We start from the raw sequence: 23942 nt of genomic DNA on the forward strand, positions 1-23942 counted from the left end.
GGGCTTGTGACATTTGATAAACACTTTGGTGAATAAGGTTAAAATCTCCACTACTTGTTCATGATTGTCAGTGTATGGTCTGCGGACTTGAAGTGAAACTTTGACAATAATATTTACAGATATGCTGCAATGACATTTTGAACCACACATCGTACAACCACTGACAGATACACAAGGGCCACTGCACTGGCACTATCGTTCTGCGCATCGGTAGCCGTCAGCCAGCATTTAAGCAATGCACTTTGGGAACTGTAGTCTTGTTTGTTGATTGCGGCCTTAAATTGGTAAATCTTTGTGTGTTACTTTGTGTATATTATATTTACTGGGTATGATATTATAGCACATTGTGTGTTATTGAAAGCGAATGCGTAGGTATAGCTGAAGATGATAAGTATAATCTGCGTCGGTGCATAAACGACTTCATGCTTGAAATGATGAACAGCTGGCAGCGTTGCGAGGGTTTGGGGCAAGAAGCATAGAGGGCGATTAGAGGCTAATGTGAGGGATATTTTTAAGATATTGGTGTGAGGATTATGAGGTTGATCAGAGGCTGATTTTATGAAGATAGGTTTATTAGTAGCTGTTGATAGAAAACTATACAAGGGTGGTTGGGATAGATGAGATGCTGAGAGCTGGGGGGACTGGAGCTGATGTAAAGGAGAGTGGGTTAAGATTACAATAATTTAGTATGTGCTGCTGTGAGGGATGAACAGGGACTAGTGCAGGAGGAAGGAAATCAGAGGATCAGCAGGGCTGATGTGAAGGGTGAGAGAATGAGTAGGGTTAATAGGTGGTAGATTATGAATAACATTGATGTGAGGGAGATGGGGTGAGAAAATGACTATGGTTGATGTGATTGGGGTGAGCATAGGAGCACTTACTCAGGTGAGCTGAGGAAATTGTGAGGTAAAATCTCTTCCTTTTTTACATAGAGATGCATTGCTAATTTGATATTCTCCTGTCAGCTTTTTACAGTTATGCTGCATCACTTTCAAGTAATTTAGCATATAAGTATTATGTCCCTTTTAATGCTGCAAACTGGTTAAACACATAGTTAAAATCAGCCCCAGATCAGCAATGCACTATTTGGAGCTAGCTGAATACATATGGTTGGCCAATGACAAGAGACATATGTGTATAGCTACCAATCACAAACTAGCTCCTAGTAGTGTAGTATATTCACATATTCTTTTTTTTAACAAGAGAACAAGACATTTGATAATAGAAGTGAATTTAAAAGTGACTTAAAATTATATTCTTTATCTAAATTATGCAAGTTATCATATATATATATAAATCACATAATCATTCTTGCCTTGTAAACATACAGGATACAGTATCTTGCTTCTTTCATTTCAGTATTCTTCCTTATTTTTGTAGGTGTCATTTTATTGTATCTAACTAAGTTTGTGACAAGTAACAAGATGAACAATTACAAGCTGCAGATGGCAGAGCAGTTCTTGAGTCACGCCCTGGGCATCATCTACCTGCTGACTGGAGAGGTGAGAGCTGCTGGGTAATGTCATAAAGAAACCAATCTTATGTCCTTATTGGTGTATGTTTGTGTGTCAATCAACGTTAATGTCCGTAGTTCCAAGTAAAAAAAAGTAAGTGAAAACCTTTTTTTTCAAGGGCTTAGAAATTGGCATATGAGCCAACCTAGGTTTAGCTTTCAACAAAGAATACCAAATGAACAAAGAAAATTTGATGATAAAAGTCAATTGGAAAGTTGTTTAAAATTGCTTGCCCTATAGGTATCATGAACGTTTAGTTTTGACTGTCCCTTTAAACTTTTATTATTCATACAGTTCAGACTTTCCAGTTTATTTCTATTATCAAATTTGCTTTGTTGTTTTGGTATCCATTGTTAAAGAATAAACCTAGGTAAACTCAGTATCAGCAGTGCACTATTGGGAGCTAGCTAAACACATCAGGTGAGCCAATAACAAGAGGCATATATGTTGCAGCCACCAATCACCATATAATACATTGAGTCTGCTTAGATTTACTCTTCAACTATGGAAGCTCAAATTACATCATCAATGTTTAATTTTGACATTACTATCCCTGCCCTTATCTTACATAACCTTATGGATTTCAGTTCAAAGTTATTTCCTATGTTTTCATGTCTAGAAAAATTTCATTATTACTGAGCAAAAAAGCTAATACAAGTCATAATTTGTCATTAATTATTCTCTTTTTTTATTTCTAGAATTTTACTGTATTTTAATAAGTAATAACAAACATAAATATAACATTTACATACAGAGTGCAAAGGCTAGCTAAGTTCACAATAAATAAGGTATATTCTGATGGAATTTCAGAAAAGGATTCCTTAGTTTCAATAATATACTGTATAAATAAAGAAAATAACCAGAACTGTAATGAAGCAATGAGGCTTTGTTATATGAAAGAAAATGGAATCCTGATAAACCGAGTCCAGTAGATCTGTATCTCCTCTCAACCCCACCAAATATGGCTTAAAGTACCCTCCGCTCCTCCCACCCTCCAGCATCTATCCAAAGCTGAGGGATAAATGGAGTGAAGATGAATTAAAGGGACACAAAACCCAACATTTTTTCTTTCATGATTCAGATAGAGAATACAATTTTAAACAGCTTTCTAATTTACTTCTATTATCTAATTTGCTTCATTCTCTTGGTATCATTTGTTGAAGGAGCAGCAATGCACTACTGGTTTCTAACTGAACACATGAGTAAGCCAATCACAATCGATCTATATATGCAGCCACCAATCAACAGCTAGAACCTAGGTTCTCTGCTGCTCTGGAGCTTGCCTTGATAAACCTTTCAGCAAAGGATAACAAGAGAAGGAAGCAAATTAAATTATAGAAGTAAATTGGAAAGTTTTTTAAAATTGTATTCTCTGTCTGAATCATGAAATAAAATTTTGGGGTTTCATGTCCCTTTAAGTACCATATCATCAACAATTTATAGTTTGTTTCTATTGTAAATACAAAAATAGATCATTTTGATAGATAGCAATATCTTGTTCCATCGTGCACTAGAAATAGATATATTTAAATTCCTATCCCAAAGAGAAGTAAAGGAAGGCAATGACTAAATAGAAGTCTCAAGGATAAGTTTATAAGAAGTAGAGAGTATTCCCTTTATTTTAAGTTGTTTAGAGCATAAGGTTTCAAACATAGTTTGTGGTCTGACCAGGTCTTTCTATGAATAATTCTCTTTTAATTGACTTTAAATTCTTACCAGACATAACACCCTCATTACTAGCAATGACGAACTGCATGTGCCCCGTGGCCCTTCCTCATTGGGTGTGATATGTAATCACTTTACACATTGCTTTTAGTCACGGCCTACTGGGAAATTCACTGGTCTAAATTTCAACAAAAAGTAGAACCCAATGGGCTGTCTGTAGGGTATAAACATAGTTACATATACACAAAGTTAGATCTTAGTCATTTTTTAGCGTGTGCATATATTGACCAAAAGTAAAAAAAAAAAAAAAACTATTTGAAGACCTTAATATAATTTATTGATTGTGAGTCTAATTGCTATGTACAGGGCTGGCTCTATAATGGGTCCTGGTGGGACTGTGGAACTCAGGCAGCACTTAGCAGGTGCATCCAATGTGGAGAATATGGTTTTGTTAAATGATATTAAAGTGACCAAGTCACTTATATATATCTATGTATCTCTTTTGCCTTTAGGATTCAGTTCAATGGTGGGATTTAGTCACAATACAGCGAAAAACTACATAAACACAAGACATAAGGGCCCATTTATCAAGCTCCGGATGGAGCTTGAGGGCCCGTGTTGCTGGCGAGCCTACAGGCTCGCCAGAAACACCAGTTATGAAGCAGCGGTCTAAAGACCGTTGCTCCATAACCTGTCCGCCTGCTCTGAGGAGGCGGACAGAGATCTCGTGAAATCAACCCGATCGAGTACGATCGGGTTGATTGACACCCCCTGCTAGCAAACGATTGGCTGTGAATCTGCAGGGGGTGGCATTGCACCAGCAGTTCACAAGAGCTGCTGGAGCAATGCTGAATACGGAGAGCGTATTGCTCTCCCCGCATTTAGCGAGGTCTGTCGGACCTGATCCACAATGTCGCATCAGGTCCGACAGACCTTTGTTAAATATACCCCATAATATTTGAAGAATGATGGTTAGTACAAATACATATTTGTTCTTCTTTCTTCCTGCAGGAATATACTGTTGTGAAGAAAAATGCTTGTAGCATTCATCAACTGAAAGGAGAGGTGAGCACTGCTGGAGAATGTGATTAACAAACCAGCTTTCAGTATCAGTGACTCAATTTATTGACCAAGTTGTATGTGGACCTGTGTGTAATTTCTTAACTTCTCTCTGTGTGGCTGCGTGATCTTAGTGACATTATCCTGGTTGTGTGTTAGTTTAAAACAAAATGTGCATTTCAGGTGCCTATAAAGTGTGACGATGCCGCAGTGTATTTCTCTGTGGAGGAATGGGATTATATAGATGGACACAAAGAGCTTTACAAAGACATCATGGTAGAGAATCACCAGACACAAAGGACTTTGAAGTTTGCAGCACATGAGAGCTCAGGTAATGCTCAGTCGAAAAGGAACATTTCAATCAGGAAAATCATAAAATGCTCTTAAGTATGAATAATAATCCAGAATTAATTGGTGTAATGTAAATGCTGTCAGCTTTTTGTAGTTTCCAAAGAATTTAAGAAAATCTTCAAAAATTATGTTTAATTACAAGTAAGAAATTGATTTAGTTTTGTATTGGAATCAATAGGAAAAACAGATGTGAAGTTCTTCTGCGCTAGTAATGAGATAGGCTCCACTTACACAAAGTATTTGTCGCCCTCACAGGACAAAAATTAAAATTGGAATCAACAGGTCACTGTGATAGTGAACTAAATACAGAGTTGTTAAGCGACAAGCAAGAGGATGAGAGACTTGGAAAGGCAATTACACAAGTGGGGAGACATTCAGATTTGCATGCGAGTAAGTGATATATATGTTGTGTTCTTCATACGTTTGTCCCGCATTAAGGGAGGCTGGCTGAGTGTTCAAGTGTAACAGAAACCCACCCTGTGTCTGAGAGCCAGGTCAGGCCTGCTCCCTCCCCTTAGTAAAGAAGACGGCGCTCCAGGTTCTTTTGCGCTCCAGCGGGCAGCTAACACTGTGCGGTAGGTACGAAAGGAAGTGACATCAGACACTGTGTTACAACACACTTGAAGTAAAAAATACACTTTATTTCAAAATGTTAGAAACAGCGCAAAAGAAGACAATCATCCTTACGCGTTTCGTGCCTCTTGGCACTTAATCATAGGATGGTTGGTCCCTCCCCTGCCTCTTTCCTGGGAGCCGGTTCATGGCTGGACCCCACCAGCATTGCATTAAAATGATCCTCCTCACAATGGTTGGCTCTGTAGGCTGCTAAATGACTCCCTGCAGGGCTACCCCCTCTGATGGATTTGCATTCGGTGCATGATTGGTCTGTGATAGTATCAGAAGGTAAGGAGTATGTGTGAATTATTGCTTATCATACTGAAATAGCACTGTCTTAGGGTGTACTTATATCTTTATCACCTGTCTGCTTTCTTTCCTCTAGTATATACTTGCATACTGTCCCTTTTTGTTATCACCCTGTGTCTATCTTTGATCCTCTGTAATTCTAGGACAAGGGCATAACTACAGGGATCTCAGAGGTTCAGTAGTAGCAGTCATACAAGGTGCCCCGGTGGTGACTGGGCTCCACCTGCATCATCCCCAGCCCCTCTGTGTACCACCCATGGAAAAGAGGGCTCATAGTATATGAAATGTTTATGAATTTACCTTCATGGTGCTAGGACTCTCAAGATGGATATCACAGTGCAGTGTTGTTGTACAGAATAATCTGCCACTATATTTGTACAGGAAGGCTGCACAAGTGCTTATTCTCTGGTGTGGAGTCTGGACTAACCAAGTGGGAAACACCACAGTCACAGAGAAGCCGCTCTTCTTGATGGTGCCTCTTGATATCACTGGGTGCCTGTTTCTGTGTAATTGTAGATGTCTTGGGTGCTTTGTCTATGCATGTGGGTGTCTGTGTGTTGTTTCTCTATGTATTGACAAGTTCTCAGGTGCCTGTTATTTTGAGTGATTGTAACTAAACAGTCCAATAAGCAACAAACAATTAATCTTTATTTAAACGTGAATGTCAATAGTTTTTTTTTTAAATACTTACATTTCACTTTTGTATTATTTTATTGACAAATGCAGTTTCAGAGGGGTGTTACAAACTTTAAATGTTTTGGTAAACTAAACTTATACTGGTCATTTTTGAGTTATCGTTAAATAACAAAAAGATGGCTGCCCTGCCTTAAAATGACTGGGACTATTTTTTGGTCCTAGTCTGAGGAGCCCCCCTTTTTGTTATACATGTAAATTGAAGAATGTGGGCTCTATTCTCTAGGGAGTGTCAAATAGGTCGAATTTTCAGAGGTATTTTGCAAGTAAAGCAAAATCAATTCTGAATGTATCTCACACTCTCATTTAACTATTACAAATGAATTGATTAGTAGTCATTTGATTCTTCTTTGCCCATATATAAAAAAAAGACTTTCATAACATTGTTGGAATTTGTATCTACAAATAATTTTAATAATCTGTTGGAATATACAGGTCATGATGAACATGTAGAGATACAGGTAACTGAATCTCAGGGAGATCAAAGCATTCTTCATCAGGCAGAAACCTGTTCAGCGCCATCTTTAGGTGAGTTCTATACAAAAAAATAAAATAAAAAAATTACAAACATTCATATAACTTTCTGCCACAAATAGAAACTTTACACCAAAAAAGATGCAATTGTTTGGTTTTGTAGAACTTTTATATGGCTTTCACACAAAGATGCATATTTTTTATATGCTTTTCATGCAGATATAGGGGTAAATTTATTAAGAGGCGAGCGGACATGATTCGCTGTAGCGAATCATGTCTGCTTGACCTCTCTAAATGCCGACAGCATACGCTGTTGGCATTTAACACTGCAAAAGCATTTCTGATGGAATGCTTGTACAATACCACCCCTGCTCACTGGCAGCCAATCGGCCGCTAGCAGGGGCCGTCAATCATGCCAATCGTGTCAGATCAGGATGATTTCAGTCCGCCACCTACGACCGCTGCTTCTTAACTTCCGTTTCTGGCAGACCAGAATTGATGGGGCCCCGTAGCAGCACCCGCTGCTTAATAAATGGAGCCCATAGACTTTTATATGGTTTTCACACAAAGTTACTTTGTAGCACTTGTCAAATATACGTCTATAGATACCTGAAACAGGGCTGCTCTGAGTAGTGAATTTCTTTTAAAAAAAACCTCAGAAATAGACTATGTCCTGCAAATTTTATTTAATACGTTTGACTAATCTGTAAATAAGACTTACATCTATAACATTAGCCTGTTCTTTTTGGTTCATATGCACTATGTCCATTCATAACTATTTCATTTTCTGTTAGAATTAACAGGTAACTATGATGATGAAAATCTAGTCTCTGTATCAGTTGTTGAGGAAACAGGAAATGAAAATCAGGTGCAAACCAATTCAACTCTCGAAGAAGGTGAGTGATATACATGTCAGCTTAAATGGATACTGAACCCAAATTGTTTTCTTTCATGATTCAGATAGAGCATGCAATTTTAGGAAACGTTCTAATTTACTCCTATTATCAATTATTCTTTGCTGGATAGCGCTTGCTGATTAGTGGCTGCATTTAACCACCAATCAGCAAGCGCTACCCAGTTGCTAAACCAAAGATGGGCCGGCTCGTAAGCTTACATTCCTGCTTTTTCAAACACAGATACCAAGAGAACAAAGAAACATTGATAATAGGAGTAAATTAGAACGTTTCTTAAAATTGCATGATCTATCTGAATCATGGAAAAAAAAAAATTTGGTTCGGTATCCCTTTAATTATTTGATTGTTGCTATCTTCCAGATGCTAGAGGTGTAAAGTTTAAATGGACATCGAAAAGTAATTATATGTAGTAAAAATGTTTGCAATATATTTTATTTATTTAGTCCCTTTTTCCTTTGATTTAAATAGTGAACTTTCCAATTACACTATGTTTCTTTAAAGGAATGGACCATGTTGGAACCTAGGTATCCCATTATCTATCTCTTTTGCCAAGGAAAATTAGGAATGGATATATAACAGACAATAATAGGCTAGATTACAAGCGATATTTGCGCTCCACAGAGTAATACCAGCGTACGCAAATGTGCGCTGCTATTACAAGTTAGCCGCATTGCTGGGAAGCATTCCATAGGCTCCAATGGGAGCCTCGTTCTCATGCCACGCTGCGAAGGAGGTAAGTCGCGCAGCGATGGCAGCACATTTTAAATATATATGTATATGAATATAAAAATATATATATATATATATATATATATATATATACAAATATTAACACATAAATATATATGTATATAAACATATACTGTATATTTACAGGAAACACACAGTTCCCATAGAATGCAATGTAAAGGCACTTTTTAGTGCCGTGTTTTTTCTAACACCCTACAGCTGCCAACTTTTGCTCCAAAAACTGCTAAGCGCAGTTACTTTATTAAAAAATAAAGATGCTACTATCTTTATTAAGTATATTACACTGTATTTTGGAGGCATTTGGTGGACATTTATAAGATTAACCAGAGATCTGATCTCTGATTAATTTTATTTATAAGCGTTAAAGGGCCAAAATCCAACATTTTTTCTTTCATGATTTAAATAGAACATAAAATTTTAAACAACTTTCAAATTTACTTCTATTATCATATTTTCTTTGTTTTCTTGTTATCCTTATTTGAAAAGCAGAAATGTAAGCTCAAGAGTGTGCTGCAGTTTTGCAACAATGTTATACATTAGCAGGAGCACTAGATGGCAGCACTATTTCCTGTTCTGTAGTGCTTCAGGCATGTGCACGCTACCTACCTAGGTAACTCTTCAACAAAGAATAACATGAGAATGAAATACATTTAATAATAAAAGTAAATTGGAAACTTTTAAAAAATTGTATTCTCTATCTGAATCATGAAAGAACAAATTTGGGTTTAATGTCCCTCATGGTAGCAATAACCAGCCTCTTGTAATGGCTGGTTATTGCCCTTCTGCAAATGGGCAAATTAGCGCTCCACTTAATCTAGGCCAATGTGTTCAAATACTGAACAGTGCAAACAATGGCTAAGGGGAACCATGTTAGATACTTTAAAGGGACACTAAATCAAATTTAAACTTTCAAACTTCAGATAAAGCTTTCATTATCAAACTGTGCAAAGGCTTTTTATATGCACACTTTCTGAGGCACCAGCTACTACTGAGAATGTGCAAGAGTTCCCAGTGTATATCTCACATGATACAGAGGGCCAGCAAATTAAAGTAAATTTTTAAATTTTTCAAAACAGTGATATTGCATTCACTTTTTGTTACGCATGTGTTGATTATACAGTTCTACTCTATGGTTCTTTAACATTGTCATATTCCACACTGTCATTATGTGCATGGTTCAGTGTTTGGACATTTTATTGACTGTTTTCTATGTGTCCTTAATTGTCTTCAGTAAAGAGAGAAAATTTGGGAAATATAGGTTTTAGCATTGTGGCACCTATTACTTTATAGAAACTAACACTTAATTTTCAATATTTAAATAACTAGGAATATGTATTTTTTAAATTATCTGCATAGTATTCTCAGGCTGATCTTTACATTAAATGCATAATCTTTTTTTTTACTCTTTGAACCCCCCTCCAACAATGATTCAGTTCAGTAGAACATCTTTAAGAATCTGAAAGTTCACAGTTGCCTTTCTACAGGATCACTAAGGCAGTCTGTGCTATGCAGATTTCACATCTAAATTTCAGATATTTTGCTTAGTATGTCTGGCTCCACAAAAACACATACTAAACTGTCATTGGCCAAGCAGTAGATTTTTTTTGTCAGATCTAATGTATCATGTGACAGCTATCAGCCAATCACAAACCGGGATGATTGAAACCTCTGCTAGAGGCCAATTGGTCACGAATGTGCAGGGGGCGGCATTTCACAAGCATTTCACCAGAAATGCTTGTGCAATGTTAAATGCCTACAGCATATGCCGCGAATCATGTCCGTGCGGCATTTCATAAATCGGCCCATATATATATAATAATATATATATATAAGCCATGAATTCTTGCACATGTTCAGTCGAAGGTGGTGCCTCAGAAAGTATGCACATAACAGTGCAAACTCCGATAATGAGCAGCTGTTCCACTACAAATGTTTATTTGCACCAATTCTTTTACAGACAAAGGCTTCTGACTCCAAGTATATAAGTTGTGATGAACCCAAGGGTTGCAGGTTCGATCCCTGGCGAGGTCCACTCAGCCTTTCATCCTTCCTAGGTTGATAAAATGAGCAGCGCCTTATGGGTGATTAGCCGTGCTTTACAAGTACACAATACAATACAATACTGCAGCCAAAATACATTTGATAACACAAGAAAATGTATTTATTTAATTGCGTGCTCTATCTAAATCATGAAAGTTTGATTGTGACTAATGTCCTCATAATAGTTAAGTGAACATCCTGCATACAAACACATTAGGCAGTAATCTTCAATGATTCATTTATTAGCTGCCATGTTTTACTTTTCCTTTGCTAGTGTATGATTTGCTTTCACGAAGGTCTGTAAAAATCCTATTTTTTGTGTGTGTTTAACAAAATTGTGCTTTTGTTTTTTATTTCTAATGGTTGGCTATTGTTATGGAGCAAAAGAATATCACAAATTACCAGAGCTGCTATACCATAGAAATTCTGATAGATTAGAATAGGTGATAGATTAACTGAATTGTGCAGCTATATCAGATTGTGATTAATAATAATGTGATTATCTTTCAGTGCACTTACATAAAATAGATGAATACAAAATGGATATAAAAGAAGAATTCAACATAATAGACGGTAAATCGGAAATGACAATGGAAGATAATAGTAGTTATGCTACTCTACAAATTCAAGGATATCTCTTTGACAGATACTTGCCTCAAGATTCATTATTTGACAGAAATAAGTCTACATATCATTTGACATCTTGCGAACATGAGCAAATCTCTGGTCATTTTGAAGAAAGAGTTATTGAAAGTCATAGTGATGTACCTTCTACTCCCAGAACTACTAATATGAATGAACCAGTAAACTATGCAACACATGGTAACGAAATAGAACATAATGTATATTTCAAAGAATTAAATTCAGTAGAAAGGCCATATCTCTGCCAGAAGTGCGGCAACGTCTTTACTCATTCATCCAGTTTGGCTAGACATCTAAGAGCTCATACAGGTGTGAAACCATATGTTTGCCTGTACTGTGGAAAAAGATTTTCTGAAAGGATTTATTTGAAAGAACACCACAGAATGCATACAGGAGAAAAACCATATGTTTGCAAACTGTGTGGAAAAAGCTTTTCTCGAAGATTTTGTTTTGATGTTCACAAGAAAACACATACAGGAGAGAAACCTTATGGTTGCCAACAGTGTGGGAAGTGCTTCTCTCAAAGACCACATCTGATGGCACATCTCAGAATCCACACAGGAGAAAAACCATATGTTTGCAAGCTGTGTGGAAAAAGCTTTTCACGAAGATATAGTTTAGATGAACACAAGAAAACCCATACAGAAGAGAGACCCTATGCTTGTCAGCAATGTGGAAAAGCCTTCACTCGAATGTCCAGTTTAGGTAGACATCACAGAGTTCATAGAGAAGAAAAAAATATCCCTGCTAGAGATGTGGAAATAGGTTCTCTGAATGTTCTTATCTGAAAGAACACCACATCAATTAGCATTGTTTGCTAGAATTATGTTGAATTCTTAACATATACATTGTATATAATTAAAAGGACATTAAAAAGGAAATTTATGCTTACCTGATAAATTGATTTCTTCTACGATATGACGAGTCCACGGATTTCATCCTTACTTGTGGAATATTATCCTCCTGCTAACAGGAAGTGGCAAAGAGCACCACAGCAGAGCTGTATATATAGCTCCACCCTTCCCCTCCACCCCCAGTCATTCTCTTTGCTTGTGTTATACTAGGAAGAGGTAAAGTGAGGTGTTAGTTTTAGTTTCTTCAATCAAGAAGTTTTTTTTTTTAAATGGTACTGGTGAGTACTATTTTACTCAGGGGGATATGAAAGAAGATTTCTGCCCTGAGGTTGATGATCTTGGCAGCTGTAACTAAGATCCACGTTGGTTCCCACAGAGCTTCTGAAGGTAATACTAGAGACATCTTCAGTGTGGAGAACGGTTTCATGCTACAAGCAGCATTGAGGTAAGTACAGCCCTTTATTTCTGAGGAGACTTGGTATATCAGAACTGGCTGACAATTCTTTCCCTGCAAGGGAAGGGGTAAGCAGTAGACCTGTAAAACAAAAGGGGTGTTACTGGGAAACCTGTGCTTAATTTTTTCAGTTGACATATTGGGCCAAGCATTATAATGGGCTTCACTGCATTATAAACGGACACTGGGAGAGGCAGGCATATGCTTAACGTTTTTTTTTTTTGTTCAAAATAAACAGTTTGACCGTATTGGGAGTGTACTTAGGGGTTAAAGACTTCTACATGGCTTATACTTTAAACCGCTTCACCATGCGGTTGTTCAGGCCTACTCGATCATCGGACGTGATGGGCGGGGCTTATTTTTGCGCGCTCAAACGCGCATTAGACTCTGGCTGAGAAGCAGCAGGCATTAGCTCCGGTTGAGCCTAGACAGGAGTTCTGTTTACCGGATCGTTGTTGAGTCTTTTTGAAGTACCCTGGGGGCAGGTAGGCGCCACAGAGGTGAAGGGGGTATATTTGTCAAATTTAACATAATTGTGTCTATAAATACCTTTTAGAGGTTAATTTCTCCCCTTATTATCTAAATTACAGTGTTACAGGGTAAACGCAGTAGGTCAGGTATTAATGTAAATACTGAATCCTCTGATGCTTTATTGGCTATTTCCAATGTACCCTCACAGTGCTCTGAGTTGGGGGTCAGGGAATTGCTGTCTGAGGGAGAACTTTCAGACTCAGGAAATGTGTTACCTCAGACACATTCGGACGTAATGTCCTTTAAATTTAACCTGGAACACCTCCGCCTGTTAATTCGGGAGGTTTTAGCGACTCTGGATGATTGTGACCCTATTGTGATACCACCAGGGAAATTGTGTAAGATGGACAATTATCTAGAGGTGCCTACTTACACTGATGTTTTTCCGGTTCCTAAAAGAATTTCGGAAATTGTTAAAAAGGAATGGGATAGACCAGGTATTCCGTTCTCTCCCCCTCCTAATTTTAAGAAAATGTTTCCCATATCAGACACCATTCGGGACTTGTGGCAAGTGGTCCCTAAGGTGGAGGGAGCAATATCTACCCTGGTTAAGCGTACAACTATACCTATTTAGGACAGTTGTGCTTTCAAAGACCCTATGGATAAAAAGTTAGAGGGTCTTCTAAAGAAATTATTTATTCATCAGGGTTTCCTTTTACAACCTATGGCTTGCATTGTTCTAGTAACTACTGCAGCAGCTTTTTGGTTTGATGCTCTAGAAGAGTCTCTGAAGGTTGAGACTCCATTAGATGACATTTTGGATAGAATTAAGGCTCTCAAGCTAGCTAATTCTTTTATTACTGATGCCGCTTTTCAAATTGCTAAATTTGCGGCGAAGAATGCAGGATTTGCCATTCTAGCGCGTAGAGCGTTATGGCTCAAATCTTGGTCTGCTGATGTGTCATCAAAATCTAAGCTTTTAGCTATTCCTTTTAAAGGTAAGACCCTATTCGGGCCTGAATTGAAAGAAATTATTTCTGACATTACTGGAGGTAAGGGCCACGCCCTACCTCAGGATAAGTCTGTTAAGATGAGGGGTAAACAAAATAATTTTCGTTCCTTTCGAAGCTTTAAAGGAGGACCCTCTGCTTCCTCTTCCTCCACAAAGCAGGAAGGGAATTTTGCTCAATCTAAGTCAGTCTGGAGACCCAACCAGGCTTGGAATAAAGGTAAACAATCCAAGAAGCCCGCTGCTGCTACAAAGACAGCATGAAGGGGCGGCCCCCGATCCGGGACCGGATCTAGTAGGGGGCAGACTTTCTTTCTTTGCTCAGGCTTGAGCAAGAGATGTTCAGGATCCCTGGGCGCTGGAAATCGTGACCCACGGGTATCAACTGGAATTCAAAGATTTTCTCCCAAGAGGGAGATTTCATCTTTCACGATTGTCTGTAGACCAGATAAAATGAGAGGCGTTCTTACGCTGTGTAAAAGACCTCTCTACCATGGGAGTAATTTGTCCCATTCTAGAACTGGAGCAGGGACAGGGGTTTTACTCAAATCTTTTTGTGGTTCCCAAAAAAGAGAGAACTTTCAGACCCATTTTAGATTTCAAGTGTCTAAACAAGTTTCTCAGAGTCCCATCGTTCAAGATGGAGACTATGCGAACAATCTTACCAATGATCCAGGAGGGTCAATATATGACTACCGTGGACTTGAAGGATGCTTACCTTCATGTCCCTATCCACAAGGATCATCATCAATTCCTAAGTTTTTCCTTTCTGGACAAACATTATCAGTTCGTGGCTCTTCCCTTCGGGTTGGTCACAGCACCCACAATCTCCACAAAGGTTCTAGGGTCTCTTTTTAGCGCTTCTCAGACCGCGGGGCATAACAGTGGCGCCTTATTTGGACGAAATTCTGATTCAGGCGTAAACTTATCATTTGACAAAATCTCACACAGACATAGTATTGTCTTTCCTGAGAACTCACGGTTGGAAAGTGAACATAGAAAAGAGTTCACTAGTTCCACGGACAAAGGTTCCCTTCTTGGGGACTCTTATAGACTCGGTAGACATGAAAATATTTCTGACGGAGGTCAGAAAAACAAAGATTCTAAATACTTGCCGAGCACTTCAGTCCATTCCTCGGCCATCAGTGGCTCAGTGTATGGAGGTAATTGGATTAATGGTAGCGGCAATGGACGTCATTCCGTTTGCCCGCTTTCATCTCAGACCACTGCAGCTGTGCATGCTCGGACAGTGGAATGGGGACTATGCAAATTTATCTCCTCAGATAAATCTGGATCAAGAGACCAGAGACTCTCTTCTTTGGTGGTTGTCGCCGGATCATCTGTCCCACGGGACATGTTTCCCCAGACCCTCGTGGGTGATAGTGACAACGGACGCCAGTCTTCTGGGCTGGGGTGCATTCTGGAATTCCCTGAAGGCTCAGGGTGTTTGGACTCAGGTGGAGTCTCTACTTCCAATCAATATTCTGGAACCGAGAGCAATATTCAATGCTCTTCAGGCGTGGCCTCAGTTGGCTTTGGCCAAATTCATCAGATTCCAGTCGGACATCAGCACGACTGTGGCATATATCAATCATCGGGGGGAACGAGGAGTTCCTTGGCGATGATAGAAGTATCCAAGATAATCCGATGGTCGGAGGCCCACTCTTGTTATCTGTCGGCAATCTACATCCCAGGAGTAGAAAACTGGGAAGCGGATTTTCTAAGTCGTCAGAATTTTCATCCGGGGGAGTGGGAACTCCATCCGGAGGTGTTTGCTTCATTGATTCGCCAATGGGGCAGACCGGAACTGGATCTGATAGCGTCTCGTCAGAATGCCAAGCTTCCACGTTACGGATCCAGGTCAAGGGATCCCCAGGCCAAACTGATAGATGCCCTGGCAGTGCCTTGGTCGTTCAGCCTAGCTTATGTGCTTCCAACGTTTCCTCTCCTGCCACGCGTGATTGCTCAAATCAAACAGGAGAGAGCTTTAGTAATCCTGATAGTGCCTGCGTGGCCATGCAGGACTTGGTATGCGGATTTAGTGGACATGTCCTCTCTGCCACCGTGGAAACTTCCTTTTGAGACAGGATCTTCTCATTCAAGGTCCTTTCCAACATCCAAATCTAATTTCTCTGCAGCTGACTGCTTGGAGATTGAACGCTTGATTTTATCTAAGCGAGGATTCTCTGATTCGGTCATCGATACTTTGATACAGGCTCGAAAGTCTGTCACTAGAAAAATATATCATAAGATATGGCGTAAATATCTTTATTGGTGTGAATCCAAGGGCTACTCATGGAGTAAAGTTAGGATTCCCAGGATTCTGTCTTTTCTCCAAGAAGGATTGGAGAAAGGGTTATCAACGAGTTCCTTAAAGGGACAAATTTCTGCTTTGTCAATTTTGCTTCACAAACGTTTGGCAGATATGCCAGATGTTCAGTCTTTTTGTCAGGCTTTAACTAGAATTAAGCCTGTATTTAGACCAATTACACCTCCCTGGAGTTTGAATTTAGTTCTTCGAGTTCTTCAAGGGGTTCCATTTGAACCCATGCATTCCATAGATATTAAATTATTATCTTGGAAAGTTCTGTTTTTAGTTGCTATTTCTTCTGCTCGAAGAGTTTCTGAGCTTTCAGCGTTACAATATGATTCGCCTTATCTTATATTTCATTCTGATAAGGTGGTTTTACGTACCAAACCTGGATTTCTTCCTAAGGTTGTTTCAACTAAGAATATTAATCAGGAAATTGTTGTTCCTTCCTTGTGTCCTAATCCTTCTTCTAAAAAAGGAGCGTCTGTTACATAACCTGGACGTGGTCCGTGCCTTGAAGTTTTACTTGCAGGCGACTAAGGATTTCCATCAATCATCTTCATTATTCATTGTTTATTCTGGAAAGTGTAGGGGTCAGAAAGCTACGGCTACCTCTCTTTCTTTTTGGCTGAGGAGTATCATCCGTCTGGCATATGAGTCTGCTGAACAGCAGCCTCCTGAACGAATTACGGCTCATTCCACTAGAGCTGTGGCTTCCACATGGGCCTTTAAAAACAATGCTTCTGTTGAACAGATTTGTAAGGCTGCGACTTGGTCGTCCCTTCATACTTTTTTCCAAATTTTACAAATTTTATACTTTTGCTTCTTTTGAGGCTGTTTTTGGGAGAAAAGTTCTTCAAGAAGTGGTGCCTTCCGTTTAGGTCTCTGTCTTGTCCCTCCCTTTCATCCGTGTCCTGTTGCTTTGGTATTGTATCCCACAAGTAAGCATGAAATCTGTGGACTCGTCGTATCTTGTAGAAGAATAGGAAATTTATGCTTACCTGATAAATTGATTTCTTCTACCATACGACAAGTTCATGGCCCTCCCTGTCATTTTAAGACAGATTATATTTTATTTATTTTTACAACTTCAGTCACCTCTGCATCTTTTAGCTTTTCCTTTCTCTTCCTAAACCTTCGGTCGAATGAATGGGGGTGGAGGGGAAGGGAGGAGCTATATATACAGCTCTGCTGTGGTGCTCTTTGCCACTTCCTGTTAGCAGGTGGATAATATCCCACAAGTAAGGATGAAATCCGTGGACTCGTCGTATCTTGTAGCAGAATTAATGTTTATTAAGGATGTGCGTGATTCGGGTTAGAACAAATGCCGAATATGGCCAATCTTTGTGTGTTGCGCTTTTACAAGAAGAAATCCGTCTCCAAAAAGAGCCGAATGTGACTGCCGATGGCCAGTGTTCCCTCTAAGGCAACATCTCGTGAGTAGCCTAGCAATAAAACAGTTAATTTGGGATCCACATCAGCAAACACTACACAATGCAGACCGCAAGGCATTATTCACTTATTAACTGTTTTACTGCTGGGCCGCACACAAAATGTGGCCTTAGAGCACTGGTTTTCAAACCTGTTCTCAGGCCTCCCTAATAGGCCATATTTTCAGGATTACTTTGGGTGAGAGCAGGTAAAATAACCATGTTTACTAATCACCTGATTATTTTAACTGTGCTACAGTTCAGATATCCTCAAAATCTAGCCTGTTAGGGAGGCCTGAGTAAAGGTTTGAAACCAGTGCCTTGTCGTCGGGCATATTTGGCATTCGTTCTAACCTGAATGACACAAATGCACAAATGCAATTCCTAATGTGTTGCAGTCTCCTATAGAGATGTGGTGATTTTGATTATCAGCCAGTATGCAATTAGGCTCTAAGATTCAGTTGTACACAACCATGCACTTTCTGTTAGTTAATAGTTTTAAGTTTAAAATTTTTTCATGCAAAATATTTTAACATGTTTAAATAGTTTTTTTTTATTCATGATAGAAATGTTTAAAGGGACATGATTTAGCTTATACATATAAATATGCAATTTAAATGGATATTAAATACCTCTTAAAATAAACCAGGAAAATAGTGCATCTGAAATTTAAGGCGATTTTTAAAAAAAAAAAAAAAAAAAAAAAAACGTATGCAAAAACACATCTGCACTTGCTAAATCTAAGGGCAAAATTTATCAAGCCCCGAAAAAATACGCCTAAAAAGTTGTGATTATTTCCGCAATAGTTTGCAATGTGTGAAGTACAAAAATGTCACCAGTATTTATTAAAATTCTAGAGACATTTTTGGGGCAAAACTTTTTTGCAATGTCAAGCAAATGGCTAATCCTAGTTTTCCCTCGAAAATTTAATTTTCACTTTATTTATCAATCTTAATTTTAGACACAGGTAAATGGTTTATTGTTTTAATCAAGTGATCGTTTGTAAGAATGTTATTTCTTATATAATAAAGTTATTTTTATTTTGCCCCTTCTTTGGCTCTCTTTCATTGCGGAAGGTTGCCGTTTTTTTTATCTTATCTTCATTCTTTTTAATACACTTATTTCAATTGCACTTAAATTATTTTACTTTTTTATAAATTTGTGTATACCTTTTTGTTATTTCATTATTAATATTATTCAGGTTCTGCGCCTTGTTGTGGGCAACTTCTAACCCTAGATACAGCAAGAAAAATACATATTTCCATTTTCCCTCCAGACAAACAACAATATCGCTCTTTATTTTTCACTCCTCACAACCTACAAATTGGCGAGATTAAAAACAGTGAATATTGCATGCACCACTTTTCATAAATATATGAGAACTGCGAATATATACGGGCATTTTAAAATGCCAATAGAGATTAAAGGGACATAATACTCATATGCTAAATCACTTGAAACTGATGCAGTATAACTGTAAAAAGCTGACAGAAAAATATCACCTGAGCATCTCTATGTAAAAAAGGAAGATATTTTTACCTCACAATTTCCTCAGCTCAGCAGAGTAAGTTCTGTGTAAAAAGTTATACTCAGCTGTTCCCAGCTGCAGGTAAAAAAAAAAAAAAATGAAGAAATGAACAGCAGCCAATCAGCAGTGCTGAGGTCATGAACTCTTTTACTGTGATCTCATGAGATTTGACTTAACTCTCATGAGATTTCATTGTAAACTTCCATACACTGAATAGGGAAGTAAGATGAGAGTGCACGAGGCTCATCCCTTCGGCTGTCCCAGGACAGACATACTGATATGCTGCTTAGAAGTCCTTTACAATGGGATGTGGCTACTGAGAAACTTTTGAGGTAAAATATCTTTCTTTTTTTCATAGGGTTGTTCAGGTGATATTTTCTAGTCAGCTTTTTACACCTATACTGCATCACTTTCAAGTGTTTAAACATTTGGGTATTATGGCCCTTTAATACAAGAATTATGCATTTCCAGACAACTTATTCGCATATATTCATGAGTCAATTTGTTCGCACATATGAAAAACCTTTCATAAATATGGTGATATTATTTGTGAGGTTTTTTTCTGACGACAAATGTGAGGATTTTCTTATTCTCACTTTGATAAATCTTGCCCTAAGTGTTACATAGCATCTCAATAGAGAACTCCAAACAGGTTAAAATGGTGCTTGTCTCATGCTCCCTATAGAGAGGTCAAAAAAGCTAATTCTGTAAACTACGTTTTCAAACTGTGCAAATTGTCTAAACCAGCTGTTTTATTTGCAGCATTTTGAAAACCTAGTTTTTACAGAATTTGCTTTTTGACCTATAAGGGAGCGTCGGACAAGAACATTTTTTTCCCCAAAAGCAAAAACTGTTTAAAGGAACAGTAAACACCTTGAGATTTTTATATAAAATGTTTTTTAAGCATAATAAAACAACTTTGCAATATACTTTACTCTGCTGCTGATAACTAAACTTGTTTAAGCCTAAGGGGGCTCTCGATCACTTCTATTGTTATGTATCATATAACAAAAGCACAGGCTTCCAGATCTCTCATAAAAATGATAAATTTATTAAAATACACATAAAAAAACACATAGGGTGGTGCATATACCCAATGTGTGTATAAAACAGTTGTGCAACGCATTTCTCAGCTTTCCTAGCTGTTTCCTCAGGCTTCTGTTTGTGATCTGGAAATACTGGCTTTTAAAAGTGCAAATATCCAATCAAAAACAACATTCATCCCCCCCCCCCAGGTACAGGTGTGTTCCACTCATTAGAGTGGGGAGAGGGTTTTTGATTGGATATTTGAACTTTCAAAAGCCAGTATTTCTAGATCACGAACAGAAGCCTGAGGAAACAGCTAGGAAAGCTGAGAAATGCGTTGCGCAACTGTTTTATACATGCATTGGGTATATGCACCACCCTGTGTGTGCTTTTTTTATGTGTATTTTATTAAATTTATCATTTTTAAGAGAGATCTGGAAGCCTGTGCTTTTGTTATACAATACATAACAATAGGAGTGATCGAGAGGTGAATCCCTGCTCCCCGGATCAGTGAGCTGGGACACTGAGATTTACCAGAACGCTCTACTCAGCACAATGGGGTGCTGCCACACTTGTGAGTATATTCCTTTAAGTGTGCATCCATTTCACATATCATCAGTATTACACAAGGAGGCACCCTTGTTTTTATGATTGCTTTCACAGAAGTCTTTTGAACTTTTTATATTTTTTTTGCTCCCTTTTCATGTAATTTAGATCCGAAAATAGAGCAAGCTCTAGCTCTCAGAACTTTGAAATGCTAACTCTAGTACATATCTGTTCCTAATTGGCTTTAACTGGTAACAACTGCAAAATAATTCCCTGTATACTATCTTTACGACAGTGACTAGCATTGTTGTCTGCAGTATAAAGCCCAGATTGGCTCCTCCAAATAAGACAAATGGGGGGGTGAAGTTTGGCTATTGATTAATAATTGCAGTAAAAAGGATGTTAATTTTTTTAAAAACAATAAGACTAGCAGCACATTGCAGGAGCTCCTGGCTTTAATATTGAATATAGAGTTTCCTGGGACTAATCCTTAAAATATTTGTGAACTCAAACCCAGATCCCCAGCCGAGGACACATACTACAGTCTCCAAACAGGCTGAGAAGACAATTTACATCTTTAAGCCAGGACGCTGTTCGAACTAACTAGGAGGCAGCTGTAGCTGACATAGAAGACGCTACCTTTATTGCAGTGTTCTGTCGGTGAAATCTCCCTCTCAAGACAATGTTGGTGGAGGCACTTGAGGACAGACTTTGTAACTCGCTGAGATCATATGCTAGGTCTATACTTGGTACTCATGAAGTGGCGTGAGAAAATTGATGTGCGTCACACTTCTCAAGATGGCGTTGGGTCACAGCTCAATACTCATACCCCGTTGGAGCCCTGCATTACATCTAATGACAAGTGGATTGATTTGAAAAACAGCAAAACAGAGACTTACCCACCAAGCGCTCATAGGCTGCCTCGACAGACCCACTATCCAAATATTACCTGGCTAGAGAGCGCAGACTCTCCTGACAACATAGCCCAAAAGGGCAAAATGAAGTCGGCTCGAGATACTGAGACTGCTGCTAGGGGACTTCTTGCCCTCACTTACCCACCAGCTACATCTTCAGTGTGTGTGAAAGACGGCCCCAATTGTGTGATTACGGTGACAGGGAAACTACAAACGGCAATAGACAGCTGGGTTTATTCTAGACAGCTGGGTTTATTCTATTGAGTCTACAGAAGTCTCAGCCGTATTCAGCATTGCACCAGCAGCTCACAAGAGCTGGTGGTGCAACGCCGCCCCCTGCAGACTCATGGCCAATGGGCCGCCAGCAGGGGGGTGTCAATCAACCCGATCGTACTCGATCGGGTTGATTTCCGGCGATGTCTGTCCGCCTGCTCAGAGCAGGCGGACAGGTTATGGAGCAGCGGTCTTTGTGACCGCTGCTTCATAACTGCTGTTTCTGGCGAGCCTGCAGGCTCACCAAAAACACAGGGCATCGAGCTCCATACGGAGCTTGATAGATAGGCCCCTATGTGTCATACGAATAACTGGTGTGGGGTAGTGTAACATATATTTACGGAACTTACACTGTGGTGAGTGGGAATAGGGTGTGATGAGGCCCTTCTTACACTCCCATAACTTTTCAAAAAATGCCCACTGAGTCCTTGCATTACACCCTCTTATTGAGCGGAACTTTCTTTGAGGATCTTGTTCTGAAGTTTTCAGCTCAAGTTTGATTTGGGGACTTAATGTCTAAGATAACAATTACTCCAGCGTTTCCCGTACCTGTTTTGTTAGCCTGTCTTATGAAGCTGATAGTAGACTTTCCATTACGTTTCTATATTTATTGTTATTAATTTTTTTCTCACTCCATTTACAGTAATTTTATTGTAGTGACTTTGACATTGCTAACCTCTCATATTGGTTCTGTTTTATACTTTATTAGGTTTGCGATGGGTCGTTGTCTATGCATGTTCTTAGTTTATGTTTGGAATATGCATTAGCTATATGCCCTTACTTGCTGTAGATTAGTAGCAAATACTATAGCCTGAACGGCGGTTTTTATTTTTACAAACAATGACACAACTAGCTGTATGGTATACACCCTCCTGTTATAGGCTACATTATATGGAAGACACAAGTGGAGGTATACTATTTTGTACAACTTCTTCTGTTGTAAGGTAGTTATGGGGCATGGGCTAATAGTTTACAAAAACTACATGACTGATTATTTAAAGAGCCATAATACCCAAATGTTTAAACAGTTGAAAGTGATGCAGCATAGCTGTAAAAAGCTGAAAATATCACCTGAACATGTAAAAAAGAAAGATATTTTACCTCAAAAGTTTCTCAGTAGTCACATCCCATTGTAAACGACATCTAAGCAGCATATCAGTATGTCTGTCCTGGGACAGCGGAAGGGGCGCGTTTACGAGCACTCTCATCTTATTTCCCTATTCAGTTTAAAGGAAGTTTGCTATGAAATCTCATGAGAGTTAAGTGAAATCTCATGAGATCACAGTAAAAGAGTTCATGACCTCAGCACTGCTGATGCTGATTGGCTGCTGTTCATTTCTTCATTTTTTCTTAACTTTTTACACAGAACTTACTCTGCTGAGCTGAGGAAATTGTGAGGTAAAATATCTTCCTTTTTTACATAGAGATGCTCAGGTGATATTTTCCTGTCAGCTTTTTATAGTTATACTGCATCAGTTTCAAGTGATTTAGCATATGAGTATTATGTCCCTTTAAGCCCCACTGCATAGACTAGCGACTCTACAGAGGAAAGGCAGACATACACTGGACTGTTCTCTGGGTAGGTTTCAATATTTTGGTGTACAGGTAGTTACTTTATGGAGAAAATAGATAATATTTTGAGTCATTAGAGCCCGCGTTCATTTGAATGTAATCTGTTTCCCTTTTTCCCCACTGCTGCTAATATCCTCCCTAGCCCACTAGATGGCAGTATAGGCTTATAAGATTTCCCAGCCATGTGTAAGATACTGGTAAGAACGATATTTATTCCCTCCAACCCTCTGAACCAAGTAGGGATGCTTGGTCATTATTATGTGTAATTTAGTCTATACATATTCTAGGGGAATATCTGTTAATTATATATTGATGATCTTTAGCCTTGTTTTAAAAAATAAATTTGCACAAAGCCTATAGAGTGCGATCCAATGTTTTGTACTTTATTATCTTTCACACCCTTTAAGGTTGCCTTTGTGAGGGTTATGTTTATTCCCACTGCAGAGAATATCCTCTGAGTGAAACAGGTACCTGTTGCTGGACATAGGGCCTTCAGTTTTCTTAATGGGATCACGCAGTTAGGCTTTA

The 23942-nt window shown here is 38.7% G+C and overlaps 1 protein-coding gene across 1 annotated transcript; it reads left to right on the forward strand.

Annotated features, from left to right (window-relative positions):
* Positions 1-221: 221 nt before the first annotated feature.
* On the forward strand, positions 222-11907 carry LOC128640008 (zinc finger protein 468). The gene is made up of 8 exons (XM_053692310.1): positions 222-284; positions 1381-1502; positions 4191-4244; positions 4422-4569; positions 4845-4979; positions 6642-6734; positions 7475-7576; positions 10895-11907. The coding sequence occupies exons 2-8, from the start codon at positions 1425-1427 to the stop codon at positions 11812-11814; spliced, it is 1530 nt and encodes a 509-aa protein (XP_053548285.1). The 5' UTR covers positions 222-284; positions 1381-1424; the 3' UTR covers positions 11815-11907.
* Positions 11908-23942: the final 12035 nt, after the last annotated feature.

Source organism: Bombina bombina, chromosome 1 (genome assembly GCF_027579735.1).
Source record: "Bombina bombina isolate aBomBom1 chromosome 1, aBomBom1.pri, whole genome shotgun sequence".
Taxonomy (NCBI): Eukaryota; Metazoa; Chordata; class Amphibia; order Anura; family Bombinatoridae; genus Bombina; species Bombina bombina.